Source organism: Amblyomma maculatum, chromosome 1 (genome assembly GCF_055883805.1).
Source record: "Amblyomma maculatum isolate TAMU_Amacu chromosome 1, ASM5588380v1, whole genome shotgun sequence".
Taxonomy (NCBI): Eukaryota; Metazoa; Arthropoda; class Arachnida; order Ixodida; family Ixodidae; genus Amblyomma; species Amblyomma maculatum.
The window spans coordinates 428,933,699-428,948,541 of record NC_139344.1 but is presented as its reverse complement, the minus strand read 5'-3'; the positions used below and the strand labels follow the sequence as shown (position 1 = coordinate 428,948,541).

At 48.9% G+C, this 14,843-nt stretch overlaps 1 protein-coding gene across 1 annotated transcript in view; it reads right to left on the bottom strand.

Moving 5' to 3' along the window:
- Positions 1–843: 843 nt before the first annotated feature.
- The window catches only part of LOC146209338 (uncharacterized), a 32,785-nt gene continuing 18,785 nt past the window's right edge, over positions 844–14,843 (bottom strand). The window contains exon 2 of the mRNA XM_084580028.1: positions 844–937. Within this exon, the coding sequence (XP_084436154.1) occupies positions 844–937 (94 nt within the window). The remainder of the gene's footprint in view (positions 938–14,843) is intronic.

The window sequence follows — 14,843 nt, the reverse complement described above, 5'->3', positions numbered from 1 at the left end:
CTATGGGGCTGAAACGTGGAGGCTAACCAAGAGAGTTCTACTCAAGTTGAGGACAACCCAGAGGTCTATGGAACGAAAAATAGTAGGGGTAACATTAAGAGATAGGAAGCGTGCAGAGTGGTCATAGAAATAACTCAAGTTACCGACATTCTAGTGGAAATTAAGAAGAAGAAATGGGCATGGGCAGTACATGTAGGGCGAAGAGAGAATAACCGATGGTCACTTAGGGTAACAAACTGGATTCTAAGGGAAGGAAAGCGTAGCAGGAAGCGGCAGAAAGTTAGGTGGGCGGATGAGGTTAAGAAGTTCGCAGCGGTCAAGTGGATGCAGCTAGCACAGAACCGGGTTAAGTGGAGAAATATGAGAGAGGCCTTCGCCCTGCAGTGGGTATAGCCAGGCTGATGATGACGATGACGAAACGTTGTGGAGCTGACATTCCATATTATTTGGGCAACGTTTTGGCAACGTTTTTGCTGCTCTTGGGGACAAATGTCCATCTTTCCGGCATCACTCGCTGTTTGTTACTCAAAACGTCGGCTTTGAGATCAACTTTATTTCTTTCGTACTCTATTAGAATCGCAAGAGAGCCTGGTGTTGGGTGAAATCTGCCTGCCTCTTTCTCTTTATTTGCACGGTTCTCGAAACAACACTCACATTTCTCGCGTTCAGCTTAGCTGCACGAGTGATTAATTCTGGCTTAGGAAAACAGTTCCGATAAAAAGATGTTTCGATGAAGAATCTGCGGATGTATTAATTGCGCAGTGTCGAAAATATGAGTAAACCCGTTGAGAAATAAAGACAATTTTATTTGGGGAGCCTTCTGGCGAACATTCACTAGAGTCTTCAGGTCCTGAACAGGCTGTACGGGCAGGATCGAAATTCGTGGGAGCAATTGGTGCGAATTGGCTCAGTGGCGGCGGCATCGCAGCGGGGCCCCCTGCAGAAGGAACACATTACTCTGTGATCTCAGCGTATAAATATTGAGAGCATTACTCATACAAACAGCCAAGCGTCACAATTCTAATTTGAAAGGCTCTATCACCATTTAGGGTTATTCAAGACATGACAGGTAATAAAAAACCAAAAGCTTGTCATTTACCCTTAAGAATTACCCTATCGCGATGGCCTAGTTTGGTTGGTTGGTTGGTTGGTTTGTGGGGTTTAACGTCCCAAAGCAACTCAGGCTATGAGAGACGGCGTAGTGGAGGACTCCGGAAATTTCGACCACCTGGGGTTCTTTAACGTGCACTGACACCGTACAGCACACGGACGCCTTGCTTTTCGCCTCCATCGAAAAGCTGCCGCCGAGGCCGGGATTCGATCCCGCGTCCTTGGATAGAGGCCACATCTGCCCTGACGGTGTGCGCAGACATCCCAACCAATGTGTTCGTTCCTACCTAGGTTTTTTGCAGATAACATATCAGCAACATGAGACGGAAATAGCGCACACAGCGTCGTACGGCGGCCGCTCGAGAAAGACGATTCCGACATGCAGAGGCCCTCAAAGAACGGCTTAGTGAGCGAGTGAATCAAAGTACGCGATCACTACTGGTCTGCAAATAAAGGAAGTTTATTAAGTTTGGATGCTTCCTGGGGACGCCCGCAAGGTGCCATATTCGGGCACCGACCATCCATTATAGGCTATGTCCTGGGTACAGCGTGTGGGATTCGGGCTTGCCGCGGCTGCCCTTTGAGCGGCCGCCCTTGCCATATTGTTTTTCTCGTTCCCTGTCTCCCGGCTGAAAGAGGTTTGGACTAGTGGCACGGGCAGAGGCACAATATTTTATGTTTTTTTGGGGGGAAGCCTCACCATATTATATGTCGTTCAGCCACAACTCCGCCCTGGCGTCCCAGTGGCTGTTCTCATTGGCGCCTTTTGGCGGGAACACGGCACCGCTTCGACGGCCGCGCTCGCGCGACCGTCCGAGCGGAGTTCAAGGAGAGACCCCTTCGAGACATCGCAAGGTGCGTACGCTACTGTTCTTGTCTGCCGGCCTTTGTCCGCGCAGACCAGTGTGCACTCGAGTTCTTCCGCTCCGGATCGTACCTGGGAGCGCAGCTCGAGCCTGTCGATCGTGATCCAACGATCCGCGACAGGCGTGCCTTGCGGTGGTTGGCCACGCTCTCTCAAAGGAACCCTTTGGTCACCGCGAGAGAGAGATCACAGCACGCACTTGCGTGCTTGCGATGTGCACTCCGTGTCACTTCGTGTGCGCAGGGGAGCCTTGCTACTGGCGCGCTCCCGGGACACGGTGACTGAGTATGTGTGTATGTGCGTTTGTATATATATGTGTATGTGTGTGCGTGTGTGTGTGTACCGCTGTAGGATGACGTTTCAATAAACGTCTCCTTTGTGAACTTGGAGGCTTGTGTCCTTGCAACGAAGTGCTCTCCTCCCTGTGGAGGTTGAGTGCGCGCTGCGGTGTTTGTTTGTTGTTGTTGTTGTTGAAAACTTTTATTGTCCAACAGAGAAGGACCACACCGCCTGGGCCGCTCTGTCTCACCCCCCTGTAAGGGGGAGGGGACTTAGCGGCCCAGCCGCACGGGATGGTCGCATTAGATGCTGGCCGGTTTGGTTTCGCCGGCGGCCTCTGCTGCCAGTTGGACGGCGGTGAGTTGGAGCTCAGGGTCTGAGCTTCGCAATAAGGTTTCCCAGGCTTCCCTACTGCTAATGTTTTGCGCCCTGCCTGGGGAGTAAGCGCACTCCCAAATTATATGGTCGAGGGTTCCTCTCGCCCCACACCTTTTACATTTATCGTCCTCGCAGTCCGATCGGATATGTTTATTTAGTACTGGGTTTGGGTATACTCCAGTCTGCAGGCGTCTCCACGCCATTGCCTGACCTCTATTTAACGCCTTGTTTGGTGGGGGGAAACGCCTCCGGCATTGCCTGTAGTGTTCTGTAATGTCTTGATACGAGATTAATCGCCCTTCTCTATTATGTTCTGCCTGAGCCGAGCCATCCTGTACAGCTCGGAGGTAGAGATCTCGAGCTGCACTGTGGGCCGCCTCGTTACCGCTGACAGATTCGTGCGCCGGGGTCCAGATGATGTTGATCGTCCTATCAATCACTCCTTGCGTTAAAATTTTGGTGGTGAGGGGGTTTACCCTCCCCCTACTGAAATTTTGGATTGCAGTTTTACTGTCGCTAATAATATATCTAGCTTTGGTGCCAACGCAAGCGATCGCTATCGCAGCTTCCTCCGCTATCTCGGTTTCTTTCCCTAGTATGGTAGCCGCCGTGATGAGGGTGCCTCCCCCATCTACCGCCGCTATGGTCATGTATCGACTGCGGCTGTTTCCTGCCGCATCTACGTAGGCAACTTCATTTGGGGGTTTGCTCCGATATATTGTTTCTATCGCTTCCGCCCTTTTCTGTCGCCTTTCCCTATTAAACTCAGGGTGCATGTTTTTGGGTAGGGGAGGGATTCTTAGGTGCGCCCTGATTTTCCTGTCAATGTCAACCCTTTCCTTTTGCCCCCTGTCTGTGGCTATTCCAAGGTTACTTAGCGTAGCTCTTCCCACTCGCGTCGTGCTGAGTCTTTCAAGTTGCGAGGTTTTAACCGCTTCCGTGATTTCTGAAATCGTATTGTGCAGTCCTAGGGCCAGTAGCTGCTCCGTCGATGTACATGTTGGGATGACTAGGGCCTTTTTAACGCATTTTCTGATGAGCGCGTCTATCTTTCTCCTCTCATCTGCCTTTAGGTTCAGATATGGCGTGGCGTAGCCCACTCTGCTAATGATGAAGGCTTGTACCAATCTCAGGAGGTTTTTTTCCTTGAGGCCGCCTCCATTACGTGAGACCCTCCTGATGAGGTTTAATGTCTGGGTCGCGTGGTTTTCTAGCTTTTTAATGGTGATCGTGTTCCTTCCGTGTGTTTGTAAGTGGAGTCCCAATATTCGTATTGTCTCTACTTTTGGTATCTCCCTTCCTTCCACGTACACCTGTGGGTCAGAGGGAGGTTTATTCCTGAGTGCCTTGTCATTATACACGAAGATTTCTGATTTTTCAGGCGCACATTTAAGTCCTCTGTCCGCCGCGTACTTAGAGATGACATCTGCTGCCGCCTGCAGCGTTTCATTGATCTCTGCGTCGCTCCCTCTGTTGATCCAGAGATTGATGTCGTCCGCGTACAGGCTGTAATTTAAGTTGTAATTCCCAATTTTCCGCAGTTCCTTCGGGAGCCCTCTCATGGCCATGTTGAAAAGGGTGGGTGACAGTACCGATCCCTGAGGTGTCCCCCTGTTGCCTAGCCTGATCACCCCAGATTGTATTTCCTGGAAAGTTATAACCGCCGTGCGGTCCGTTAAGAAGTTTCTGACATAGCGATAAGTTTTTAGCCCTATTCCTGCCTGCTGGAGCCCTTCCAAGATGGCTTCGTGCTTGACGTTGTCGAAGGCCCTTTTTAGGTCCAGTCCCATAATGACTTTCGCATCTTTGGTTCTGGAATTAATTATGTCTTGCTGCAGCCGCAGCATGACGTCCTGTGTGCTCAGATGGGGCCTGAAGCCATACATCTCGTCTGGCCATTTCTCTTTTTCCTCCATATAATTTGAAATTCTGGTCTGAATGATGTGTTCCATTAACTTTCCTACACATGACGTGAGCGATATAGGCCGGAGATTTTCCAGTTTCGGTTGCTTCCCGGGTTTTGGGATCAGGATCACGGTAGCCTCTTTCCACAGCGGTGGGATCTCCCCTTTTTCCCAGCATTTCTGCATGTAGCTGGTAAGGGCCTCTATCGAGTTGTCATCTAAATTCCTGAGCATCTTATTCGTGACTCCATCTGGCCCTGGAGCTGACTTGGTTTTGAGTTTCGCTATCTCCGCCCTTACTTCAGCTATCGTGATGGGCGCATCTAACTTCTCATTTGGAATTCCCTGGTAGTCGGGTAGCTCTCTAATTTCGGTGTCCCCTATGTATGTCTCGACGAGTTTCTTCATGAATATGTCATCGTCCTGCTCTTCGCATGCGTGTCTAACCTTAGCCATTTTGACTCGTGCTTGTGTTTTGGACGTTTCAGGGTCTATTAAATGTCTTAGGATATTCCACGTCTGCGGGAGGTTCATATTCCTTTCCATGTCGCCACATTTGTTAGTCCAATTTTGTTCACATAGTTTAAAGGCGTAATCTTCTATTTCTTTGTTATGACGCGCCAGTCTTCTTCTGAGATTTTCGTTGTTTCTGCCTTGCCTTTTAAGTCGACGTTCCATGCCCTGTTTGGCCTCCCACATGTGTAGGAGTCGGGCATCCGCTATTTCCGGAGCTTTTTCCCCTTCTAGCGTCTTAGTTGTTTTCCTGGTGTCTTTCTTTACCGCTTCGCACCAGTCCTCTATATTTCCTATCTCTGTTAGATCTCTGTTCCCTCTAATCTCTCTAAATCGGTCCCAGTCTGTGATTTTCGTCCGGAAGCACTTTTTTCCTTTGACTTTACTCCTGATTTCAACCGTGGTTTCCACTATTGAGTGGTCGCTCCCCAGGTTGAGTTCCGTATTTAGCCATTGCGTTGTTTCTACGTTTTTAATCAGGGTCAGGTCCGGTGAGGTATCGGCTGTAACGCTGTTCCCCGCCCGCGTGGGGTGTAATGGGTCAGTCAGCAATGTTATCCCCAGGTTATGCGTGTCCTCCCACAACTGTCTCCCCTTTGCGTCTTCCTTAGTGTACCCCCACTCCGGATGATGGGCGTTAAAGTCCCCCGCTATAATTAGCGGCTGGTTCCCTGCTATCTTAAGTGCCTTGTTCATTATCGCCCTGAAGCGGACCTTCCGTTGTCTCGGTGGGCTGTAGATATTGAGTAGGAAAGTGTTTGATTCCTCCTTTTTTCCTGTTAGAATTTCTACAAAGACGTGTTCTATGACGTTGTCTTCTAATTCGTGTTGGATTGTTGCTATGTTTCTCTGCACCAGTGTTGTAACTCTCGATTTGTCCCCTTTCCCACTGTGGAAGGCGCGATACCCTTGCAATTTGGCCGGGCCGCCGGTCTCCTGCAATGCTATAGCAAGGGGGGCTGATTCGCGGATCGACAGCGTGCTCTGCAATACCGGTCGCTTGCGTCGATACCCGCGACAGTTCCACTGCCAAATTTGGATGTTATTGGGCGGTCTGTCCATTATTCAACTTTGTTTTGTTCTCCTCAAGTATAGTCACTCTCGCATTTAGGTTGGCGGTTTCCCCCTTTAATTGCTGGAGCGCCTCCGTCATGAGGTGAAAGTGATTTTGCATCTGTATCTGCATATGTTGAATCTGCTTGGCTAAGTCCTCAAGCTTACTGTCTCTTTCCTTAGCGAAATTCTTAAGACTTCTGTCCAGTTTCGCATTTACTTTCTCTAGCTTTTCATCCACTGTTAGGTCTGAGCTGTTATCCTCCCTAACTTTGCGTTTAGATGGGGGTGGAGAGGTATCCTCGACCAGCATATTATTCTCCGCTCCCTTGTTGTCGACTTGAGCTGTAAGATGTTGGCCTTCGATTTTGTTGGGCGCCCCTATTTCAGATCCGCCTGCTTTTGTTTGAGATTTAGTCGCCACTGTATTGCGCTCTGTTTTTAAATTTTGTATTTCCTCCTTTAAACTAAGGATCGTTGCATTCATGCTCTTAATAATGCTTGTTAATTTTTCTATTTCCTCGTCTTTTTTGTCCTTCTTAATATTTCGGCCCTGGGTAACCTTGCCTGCGAAGCTCACGCCTTTGCTCTCACCATTCTCGGTTGTTGGTTCGTCTCGGTCTCGACTGGGGGTCGTGGCTCTCGAGCTTGACAGTCCCCTGGATTGGCTCCTCCGCCTGGAAGAGCTTCGTCCCCTGGAGGCTGTCCGCTGCTCCTCTCCTAGTCTAGGGAAAGAGCTCGTCCTGGGCTTGTACCCTTCCTTCTCCCCTTCTTGTCTGGCTCTAGGGCGGCTTTGGTGTTCTTGGGTTTTTGCGATTTGGTTGGTTGCTCCCTCCGATTCCGCTTCTTTTTTCATCTTCTTTTCCCAGATTCTCTTTTTGATTTCGTACGGTGTACGATGGATCAGCTTGCATTTGCTGTCCCCCAGCATGTGCTCTTTCCCGCAGAGTTGGCACTTCAGCTTGCAGGTGTGGTCCTCTGGTGGATTTTCCTGTCCGCAACCACGGCACTTGATGTTTGTCGGGTTTGGACATACGTCGATTCTATGGCCTAGTCTTCCGCATGCCTTGCATACTTCATATTTCTTCTTATACAGGTAGCATCTGTGCGGGGCTCCCCCAAGGATGACGGTCCTCGGTACTTTCTCCTCCTTGAAGAGTATTAATATAGTCGTGGAATCCTTCCCGAGTCTTCTTACCCCGATAGCCTCCGGGTTTGCCTTGTGCCTTAGCATTTGCATGATGTCCTCTTGGGTGAAAATCCTATCCACCCCGTGCACCACTCCCTTGCCGCACCCGTCCGGAGTGCCCACGTAGGCGAAGACTGCCACCTCTTCTTCTTCCCCTAGCTTAATTCGGTTTATGCTCGCGTATTTCATTTTCCTTTCCCCACTTGTTGTAGCGATGAGAATGGAATGTTGTTTCGTGTTGGGTAACACGATGTCTTCCTCTTCCGTTTCTTCAATATTTACGCCCGCCGACGCCCTGATCATTCTTGTTAAATATGCGGCTCCACGTTTAAGGAGTCTATCTAGTCCTCCTTCGGGTCGGAGAATAATCTTGTCCGCTCCCTCCGGGATTCTTGCCTCTTGTCTTTCTACAGAAAATGCTGCCAGTTTTCTTCCGGCCTGCTTAAGCCTGAACTGCTCGGCCTCGATTTCCTTCTTGCTCTTTTCAAGCGGGACAACCTTCTTCCCTCTGCACTGGAACCACTGTCCCGGCACCGTGAACTCCCGCGGGTCCACTTCTTCACCTTCAACCACCTCCATGGCTGCACTCACTTCAATTTTCTCGCGCGCTTCGTGCCGTGCTGAATTTCTTCGCCGCCGGTGGCGCTGCTGCACCCTCGGCTCCCCCGTCGGGGCCTCGACCACTTATCGTCTGGGTTAGGCTTAGCTCGCTTCGCCCCAAAAATCCTTGATGATTCGAGAAATCGGACTCACTTGGTGGAGAACTTGTTATCCACGTATTCCCAGCGGGTTCCGACATCCGATTCTTCACTCGTTTTCAGTCGATGGGCAGGATTTCTCCCGATAACAGCATCAAAGCACTGAGCTGTGCGGAGACGCGTCCGATCATGCCGGCACTGCAGCGCCGCTCTGCGGTGTTTCAGTGTGCGCTTGGTGACGGCTGATCGGAGCTTCGGCTCGTGCGACGCTCGAACCCGCGATGGTTGGTGGCCTATGCCCACACAGAAACCACAAGCGCCAACCGTCCTGAAAGCCACCCAGCTTTGGTCGATGCATTTCGCTCTTGGGCTAATGGGAGCGTTCCCATGGCGGGCAGTTATTTTCTCGGAGTGCGTTAGTGCTGGTTACAATTTTAATCACCATTTAGTCGTGCCTGCGACTCTTCCTTTGGCTGCTATTATTATTATTTGAGTATGCATTTGATAATTATCACTTGGAGTAGATGAAAAAAAAAAAGCATCGAATAGAGGTTTATGCAGTGGCAGCGCAGTTCCAGCTCGATTTGTCATCGTATCTTTGGGCCAGCCACCGTCTAGGGGGGTGACACACCTTTGACCGAATGTCGCAGATGGCGGGAGACGTGCAAATTCGCAGCATCGGCTCGGTAAAAACATTTCACTGCGGAAAGTGCACTGGGAGAATACGAAAGCATCAGCGCTGCTGCGACGTTTTTGCAATTTATACTTTCTATATTTAATTTTATTTGCCTGTACATAAGGGGAGATGAGGGAAAAAACCGCATTTAATCAACTTGACAAGGCAAGAGCAACGGACAGCAGAGTTATTCGCGAACATCGCTACAAATTCATTTTCTCAGCAGAATATGTTAAGCAATGTGAAAGTTTTGAATCATAACAGAACTTGAAACAAAAGAATAAAACATCCGCACAACCTACACATGCATGTTACATAACTCGGTGCAAAACAAAGTAATTTCAAAGATGAATGAACTTAGTGTAATCACGAACACTAAAAATATAAAAGAACAAACATGTGAAACATTCCTAAAACCAAGTGACAAAAATTATGGACTACATGAAATTCGTGCCTTCTGCATGAAACAGTGCAACTGAAAACCGGACCACATTGACAAAGACAGCATTGAATTGAACAGTACACAACTGCAGCAAAAACAAAAAGACTATAAAAAGAGGTTTTTAACTTCTGTAAACGTAAGAGTTTCGAAGGTGATGCCGTTGCCATTAAAGGTATTCAATAGTCTGGGCATTTACAGCATAACCATTGTTTTCTATTTGTTTTGCTGAAAGGTATAGCCTAGAGTTCAAAGCGTTTTCTGTCGTAAGCGCGCACTTAAATTAGCCAATGCGTGCAGGTTTCATATAATATTTTTGACTTCCTTCAATAAAGCTGTGGTCATTCTAAAATCGAAGAAGTTATCTACCCTAACAAAGCCAATTCTCTGCAATCATTCAGAGCACATTCTTAAGGCATGTGAAAGGTAATTCTTACGATTTTATTTTAAAACGCCTGATTTTGATGGTGTTGGTGATATGTCCCATGCAAGGAAACCGTGCTGTGCAGAGGACCAAAACAACTCGTATTAACTATGAAGCTTTGTCTTTACCGGTAGAAATTTTTGATTACGATTAAGTAGCCCTAATACGCGCGCTAGTTTATCAGTTACAATATTTACGGGCAAGTCCCGGCTTATATGTTCCGAGAAAATTACACCTATGATTTTAAAACTGCTATCAATTGGACTATCATTAAGAATAAGTGTAGGATTTTGCACAATATTTTACTTTTAGCTGTAAAGAAATAACCTGAGTGTTAAGTATGTGTGTGTGTGTGTGCGTGTGTGTGTGTGTGTGTGTGTGTGTGTGTGTGTGTGTGTGTGTGTGTGTGTGTGTGTGTGTGTGTGTGTGTGTGTGTGTGTGTGTGTGTGTGTGTGTGTGTGTGTGTGTGTGTGTGTGTGTGTGTGTGTGTGTGTGTGTGTGTGTGTGTGTGTGTGTGCGTGCGCGTGTGTGTGTGTGTGCGTGCGTGCGTGCGTGCGCGCGTGGAAACAGAGCGGCCGTGGCTGACGCCTCCCTGTGAACGGTCCGAACTTGGGAGGAGGTATGCGGGCTTTCGCCGCACGGACGGCCAGCGATGTCGGCGGTGGAAATGCGTCAATCCCGAGGACACCCGATCCCTAGTTATTGGGTTTAAATAATTGTTCTCTCCTCCTCCTCCTCCCTCAACCACCCCCAGCCGTGCCAGCGAGTGGTTTTCCAGGAATTCGACGGGAGCTTGCGACTGCTACAGTGACGTCGGAAAGACGGCTGAAGAGGAGAACCCGGAGAGGGGGAGAGAAGCTTGGAGGGGTTGGAGCGACGCGGCAAGGGAGACTCGTTTCGGGTGCCGTGATGAGAGGCCGCACCCTGACAGAGAAGTGCTGCAAAATGTATATAGTTTTAAATAAATTCTGTATTCTGCAGTTAGATTGAATGATCCATGTAATCAGGAGAGGAAGCGAAATTGGAAGATAACAAGAAGAAAAGAACCTGATATTTAACTGGCGCAGTCGGCAAGAATCTCCCGATTTGAAGCGGACCTGCCATCGGACTCGACGGAGGCGGAACAACGAAGGAGCCAGGGCTGAGCCATGAACCGCGGGCGCTAACCAGCGGGTCAAGCCATCTTCGGAGCACGACGCAGGTTGTTGTCTTGTCGTGCACTACGCCAACTGTGGGGCATAGTTTACGGGGCCGCAGCGGGGAAGGATGGGGCCGGGGTGCAAGAGATCGGCAGATGGAGCTGGTGGCGTGGGCAATGGTTGGGGGCGTCAGCGGAGGCTCGAGGTTGTCTTTTGTCGACGAGATAGCACGGTCGAAATTAAAACTAAAGATTGCAGAAATGGAATTTGCAGCAGCGAATTTGCAATACGAGGAAGCTGTCAGGGCAGCAGCGGCCGGCAAGAAAGAAGCGGTGAGTCCAGACAAAGGGACAGGCATCGCGGAGAATTTCGAACAAGGCCAGAGAGCGGAAAGTTTAGACCGCAGACTGGTAGATTCGGAAGGCGGCAATGAGGCCGAGGATGAGAAGGAGAAGGCAGTTGTTGAGGCGCGTTCTGGTGAAACAAAAGAAACAGACGTAGACACTGTTGACACTGCGCTTCTCGATCCTCCGAAGAGCACGTTGGCATCCGAGGGAGGTGCGATTGTTGAGGGTGCCACACATCCGCAATGGAGAGAAGCGACATCCGTAGTGCCCGTAGAAATGACGGCACTTAAACCTGTTCTGGACCGTAGAGTACAGCCTGGCACGGGACAGCAACTTCTACGCCGTGTCCGTTTTAAGGGAGAAAATGTATTGGATCATGATGGAAAAGGTGTCCGCAGGAAGATGTGCACAAAATCTGTGAAGTCCTCTGCTGATGTCACTAAGTATATCTCATTTGAATTCGACCAAACTCGGTGTCCAACCTAATTTGAGCGTGTCCAACTCAGTAGTGACCCCCAAATGTAGGTGGACCGCCCCTGAAGTTCGCCCCACCAGACCTCCGCAATTCGATTCTTTCTAAATTTTACCGAAATTTACGTCGTACATAATTTGAACATGAAAATCATACTGAAATGAAAAGTCAAGCGGCTAAAATATCTTCTAATTAGAGTTCCAAATGTGCAAGTAAAAGCATTGGCTTGCGCGTCGCATTTTCTAACCTTAACTGAGGCGTTGACGTCTCATTACTTGCAAAGCAAACGACCCTTTTAAAAGAGATATCGTTCGCAAGCAGCCAGCCAAAATGTGGGATAGATTGAAAAATTTTACAGCCTCTGTGTCCTTAGTTTATTAAGTGAGGATTTAGCTTTTCGTCAAAGTTAATTTTTTTTTTCACAACAGAAACGACTTTTTATTTTAACGCGCTTTCAATTTACTATAACAAAACCGGGGGCGCTCAATGGGCAAGTGCAACAAGAAAAAAAAATGAAGAGTTGGATCATCCATACGCGTTGAGGGAGAGAAAATAAATAAATAAAACTGCTCTTCGTGCGTTCGAATTCTTTTTAAGTCAGACCTTCAGCTCAAAAAATGTGCTAGCCCTTGCAATACGCAGAATCGGCTTCATTACAAATATCCCCAATTGAAAATCATAAGCAGCCTATGCTTGAGTCCGTTTTGGCCATCTTTCACCCACACTAAAGTTGATTTATGTATGCATGACGTAATATTTCTTTCGTACACTTCTGTTTATTTTGGGTTTTGTTTTAATCTGTCACTTTTGAATATTTTTGTAAGTCTATCACTTCTGCGCTGCGCATCTAAATGTAATGCATTTACGTGCACACCAGGAAGCTGTACACATCGTCTTGCACTGCACTGCACTTACAACTAATTTACGATAAACACTAGCAACACGTTAGATTGTTGCACTATTAAGCTTCAACACATCAACATGTGCCTGTAGCGGCACTTAGTTGATTACGCACCGCGAAACATCCCATCGCCTTTCACAGGCAGTTTTCGTACAAGGAAACTTGCAGGAATGTCTGTTTTGGGGAACTATTTGAAAATTAACTGCATTAGAAAGGAACAAAAACTAAACAAACTTTTTTCAACATTCTCATCGCTTTGCTAACCGTTTATGAGAATTTGTTTCGCCACCGAGGTTGGAAGCTGTCCTAAAAGGCACGCCAGCGTTCAAAGTCGCGGCTGGCCGGCGGGCGCTAGGGTGAAAAATAGTGCCGTGTGCAGCGCGGGCTTTGGGCGGGTCAGGAGAAACGCGGAGGAAAGCGCCGCGAAGGAGGAGCGCCGCTACTTTAAAACTGCAGTGTTCTAGATTGCTTTGTAGTGGCACGGCCGCTCAATGCTCTTGCTACTACCACGGCCGCTCAATGGAGTGCGAGTGCGCCTCCATTGAGCGGCCTCCATTGAGCGGCCGTGGTAGTGGCAAGAGCGGGACACGTTTCGCTGGGAGGCGCTGAGGCAATAAAAGTGGGTGGCCGCGCGCGGCGCTGCCGTCGAATACTGGAGGAGAAAAGTTGACTGTCTGCTTCCCTGCGCGGCGTGCCTCTTCACTGCCGGCGTGCTTCAATGCTTCACTGCATTTCAGTGCCTCTCATTGTTCTGCCCGCGCTGTGCCTTTTCTCCAGCTGCCGCATCGCAGTCAGTTCGAGCGCTGCCGTTGGAAAAAGACGACGAATTCGGCTAGTAGTCGTGTTGAGCTGCAAGAAAAAAAAAGCAGTCAGGAATATGCATGGGGGCGAGAACACGGGAGGATTTCCTCGCACATGTGGCACCATAGAACAGAAGGGAAGCCGTGAACAAGCAGCCTGAACTGGGCACCGCGCGGGAACTTTGCTATCTACGAAGGTTAGGGTGCGTCACTGAAACGTATGAAGAGTGAAAAACACCTGGATCTGTGAAACTGCGCAACAGAGCGTTTGTTTTTGTTTTTGTTTTATACCCGCTTTCACTTCTTATTTTGCCTTAATTGGTTTGTTCGTACGGTCTAATGGAGCTCAAGAACTATAAATGACCGCCAAAGGAGGCCTCTCAGGATAGCTTTTCCCATTTATTGTACTTCGCTACTGGAAAATACGCGAGTTGAAAATCAGAGCTCGTACGTGCGATCGACGGCCTTGTTTCGGCTCAACCTGCGCTATTTTCCCGTTGCTGAAACTGGCTATAGATTGCTTTACATAGTGCATTTCTGTGGAATACTAGGCTCATAGGCGCGTTTCCTTTTTTTATTCGTTTACGTTAGCGCTTCCTGTGATAGAAAACAAGAAAAAAGCAGGAGAGTATTGGCTGTTCTGATCACTCGGAGTCCTGAGTACTGAGAGGATGAAATTTTATGTGATAAAGTTGCACCGTTCTACATTTAGGCTTAGTCGCTAAACGTTGGTCGATCGCACCTGACTTATATGGAGCTTGCATGAAGCGATGCATGCTGGGTAATCCGCCATGATATTGTCGCTGACAGCAGACGGCGGGAAGCGCAGCCAGGCTGAATGGAGCGAGTGCCTTGTCATTTTCGATGGTCCACTGAGCAAACAAGCGGCTTTTCGTGCGTTGTCCTTACGTGCGTGCAAGATCTTGCAAGATATCAGTGAGGAACGTACGCGTCGACGCTGTGCCCGAAAAATCGGGCACGCTATATGACGAAAGGCAAAGCAGTGCGGCGCGGTCCTGTTCACGCTAGGCGCAGACGACTGGCTGTACTATGCGTCGGCCTGTGGCCGCCCGTCGACATCGCCGCATCGCCGACATTCATGACTTCTAGTTCCGGCGAATAGTTTGATACTTTCCCGGATTGGCGTCGATCTCCGTGTGTTGGCCCGTGCGAGCCATTCGCGTCGGCAACGCTAGAGGGATCCTTTGCCTTCCCGAACTCGTGCATACGTACTTTTGAAATTGTGAAGAACCCGCAGTCGGCCTGTCGGATCGCGCCAGCATCGTCTTCGCGCACTACGCGACCATGCAAACGAGGCTAGTGTGAGTGACGTGCTGCGTCGTCTGCTACCAGTGACAACATCATGGCGGATTACCCAGCATGCAAGCTCCGGGGTGTTTGCCTGTGCCTGTCAGGGCTTAAATCTAAGTCAGGCCTTGGAGGTCTTAAACCCCCCAGTAGTACTTGAAATGGATCTGAGGCCTTCCGCGCTCGAATTTAAAGACTGCACGAATATAAAGTAGGCAGTAATTTTTGTGTTGTTGTCAGTGGTGGTCTGAATATTAACATTTCTTCTCTATCGTTTCAAAAACTTCGCAGTGTTTTAGAAAGAATGATTAACATGTTTTCTGAATCCCAAGGCGGAGAAAAATAACA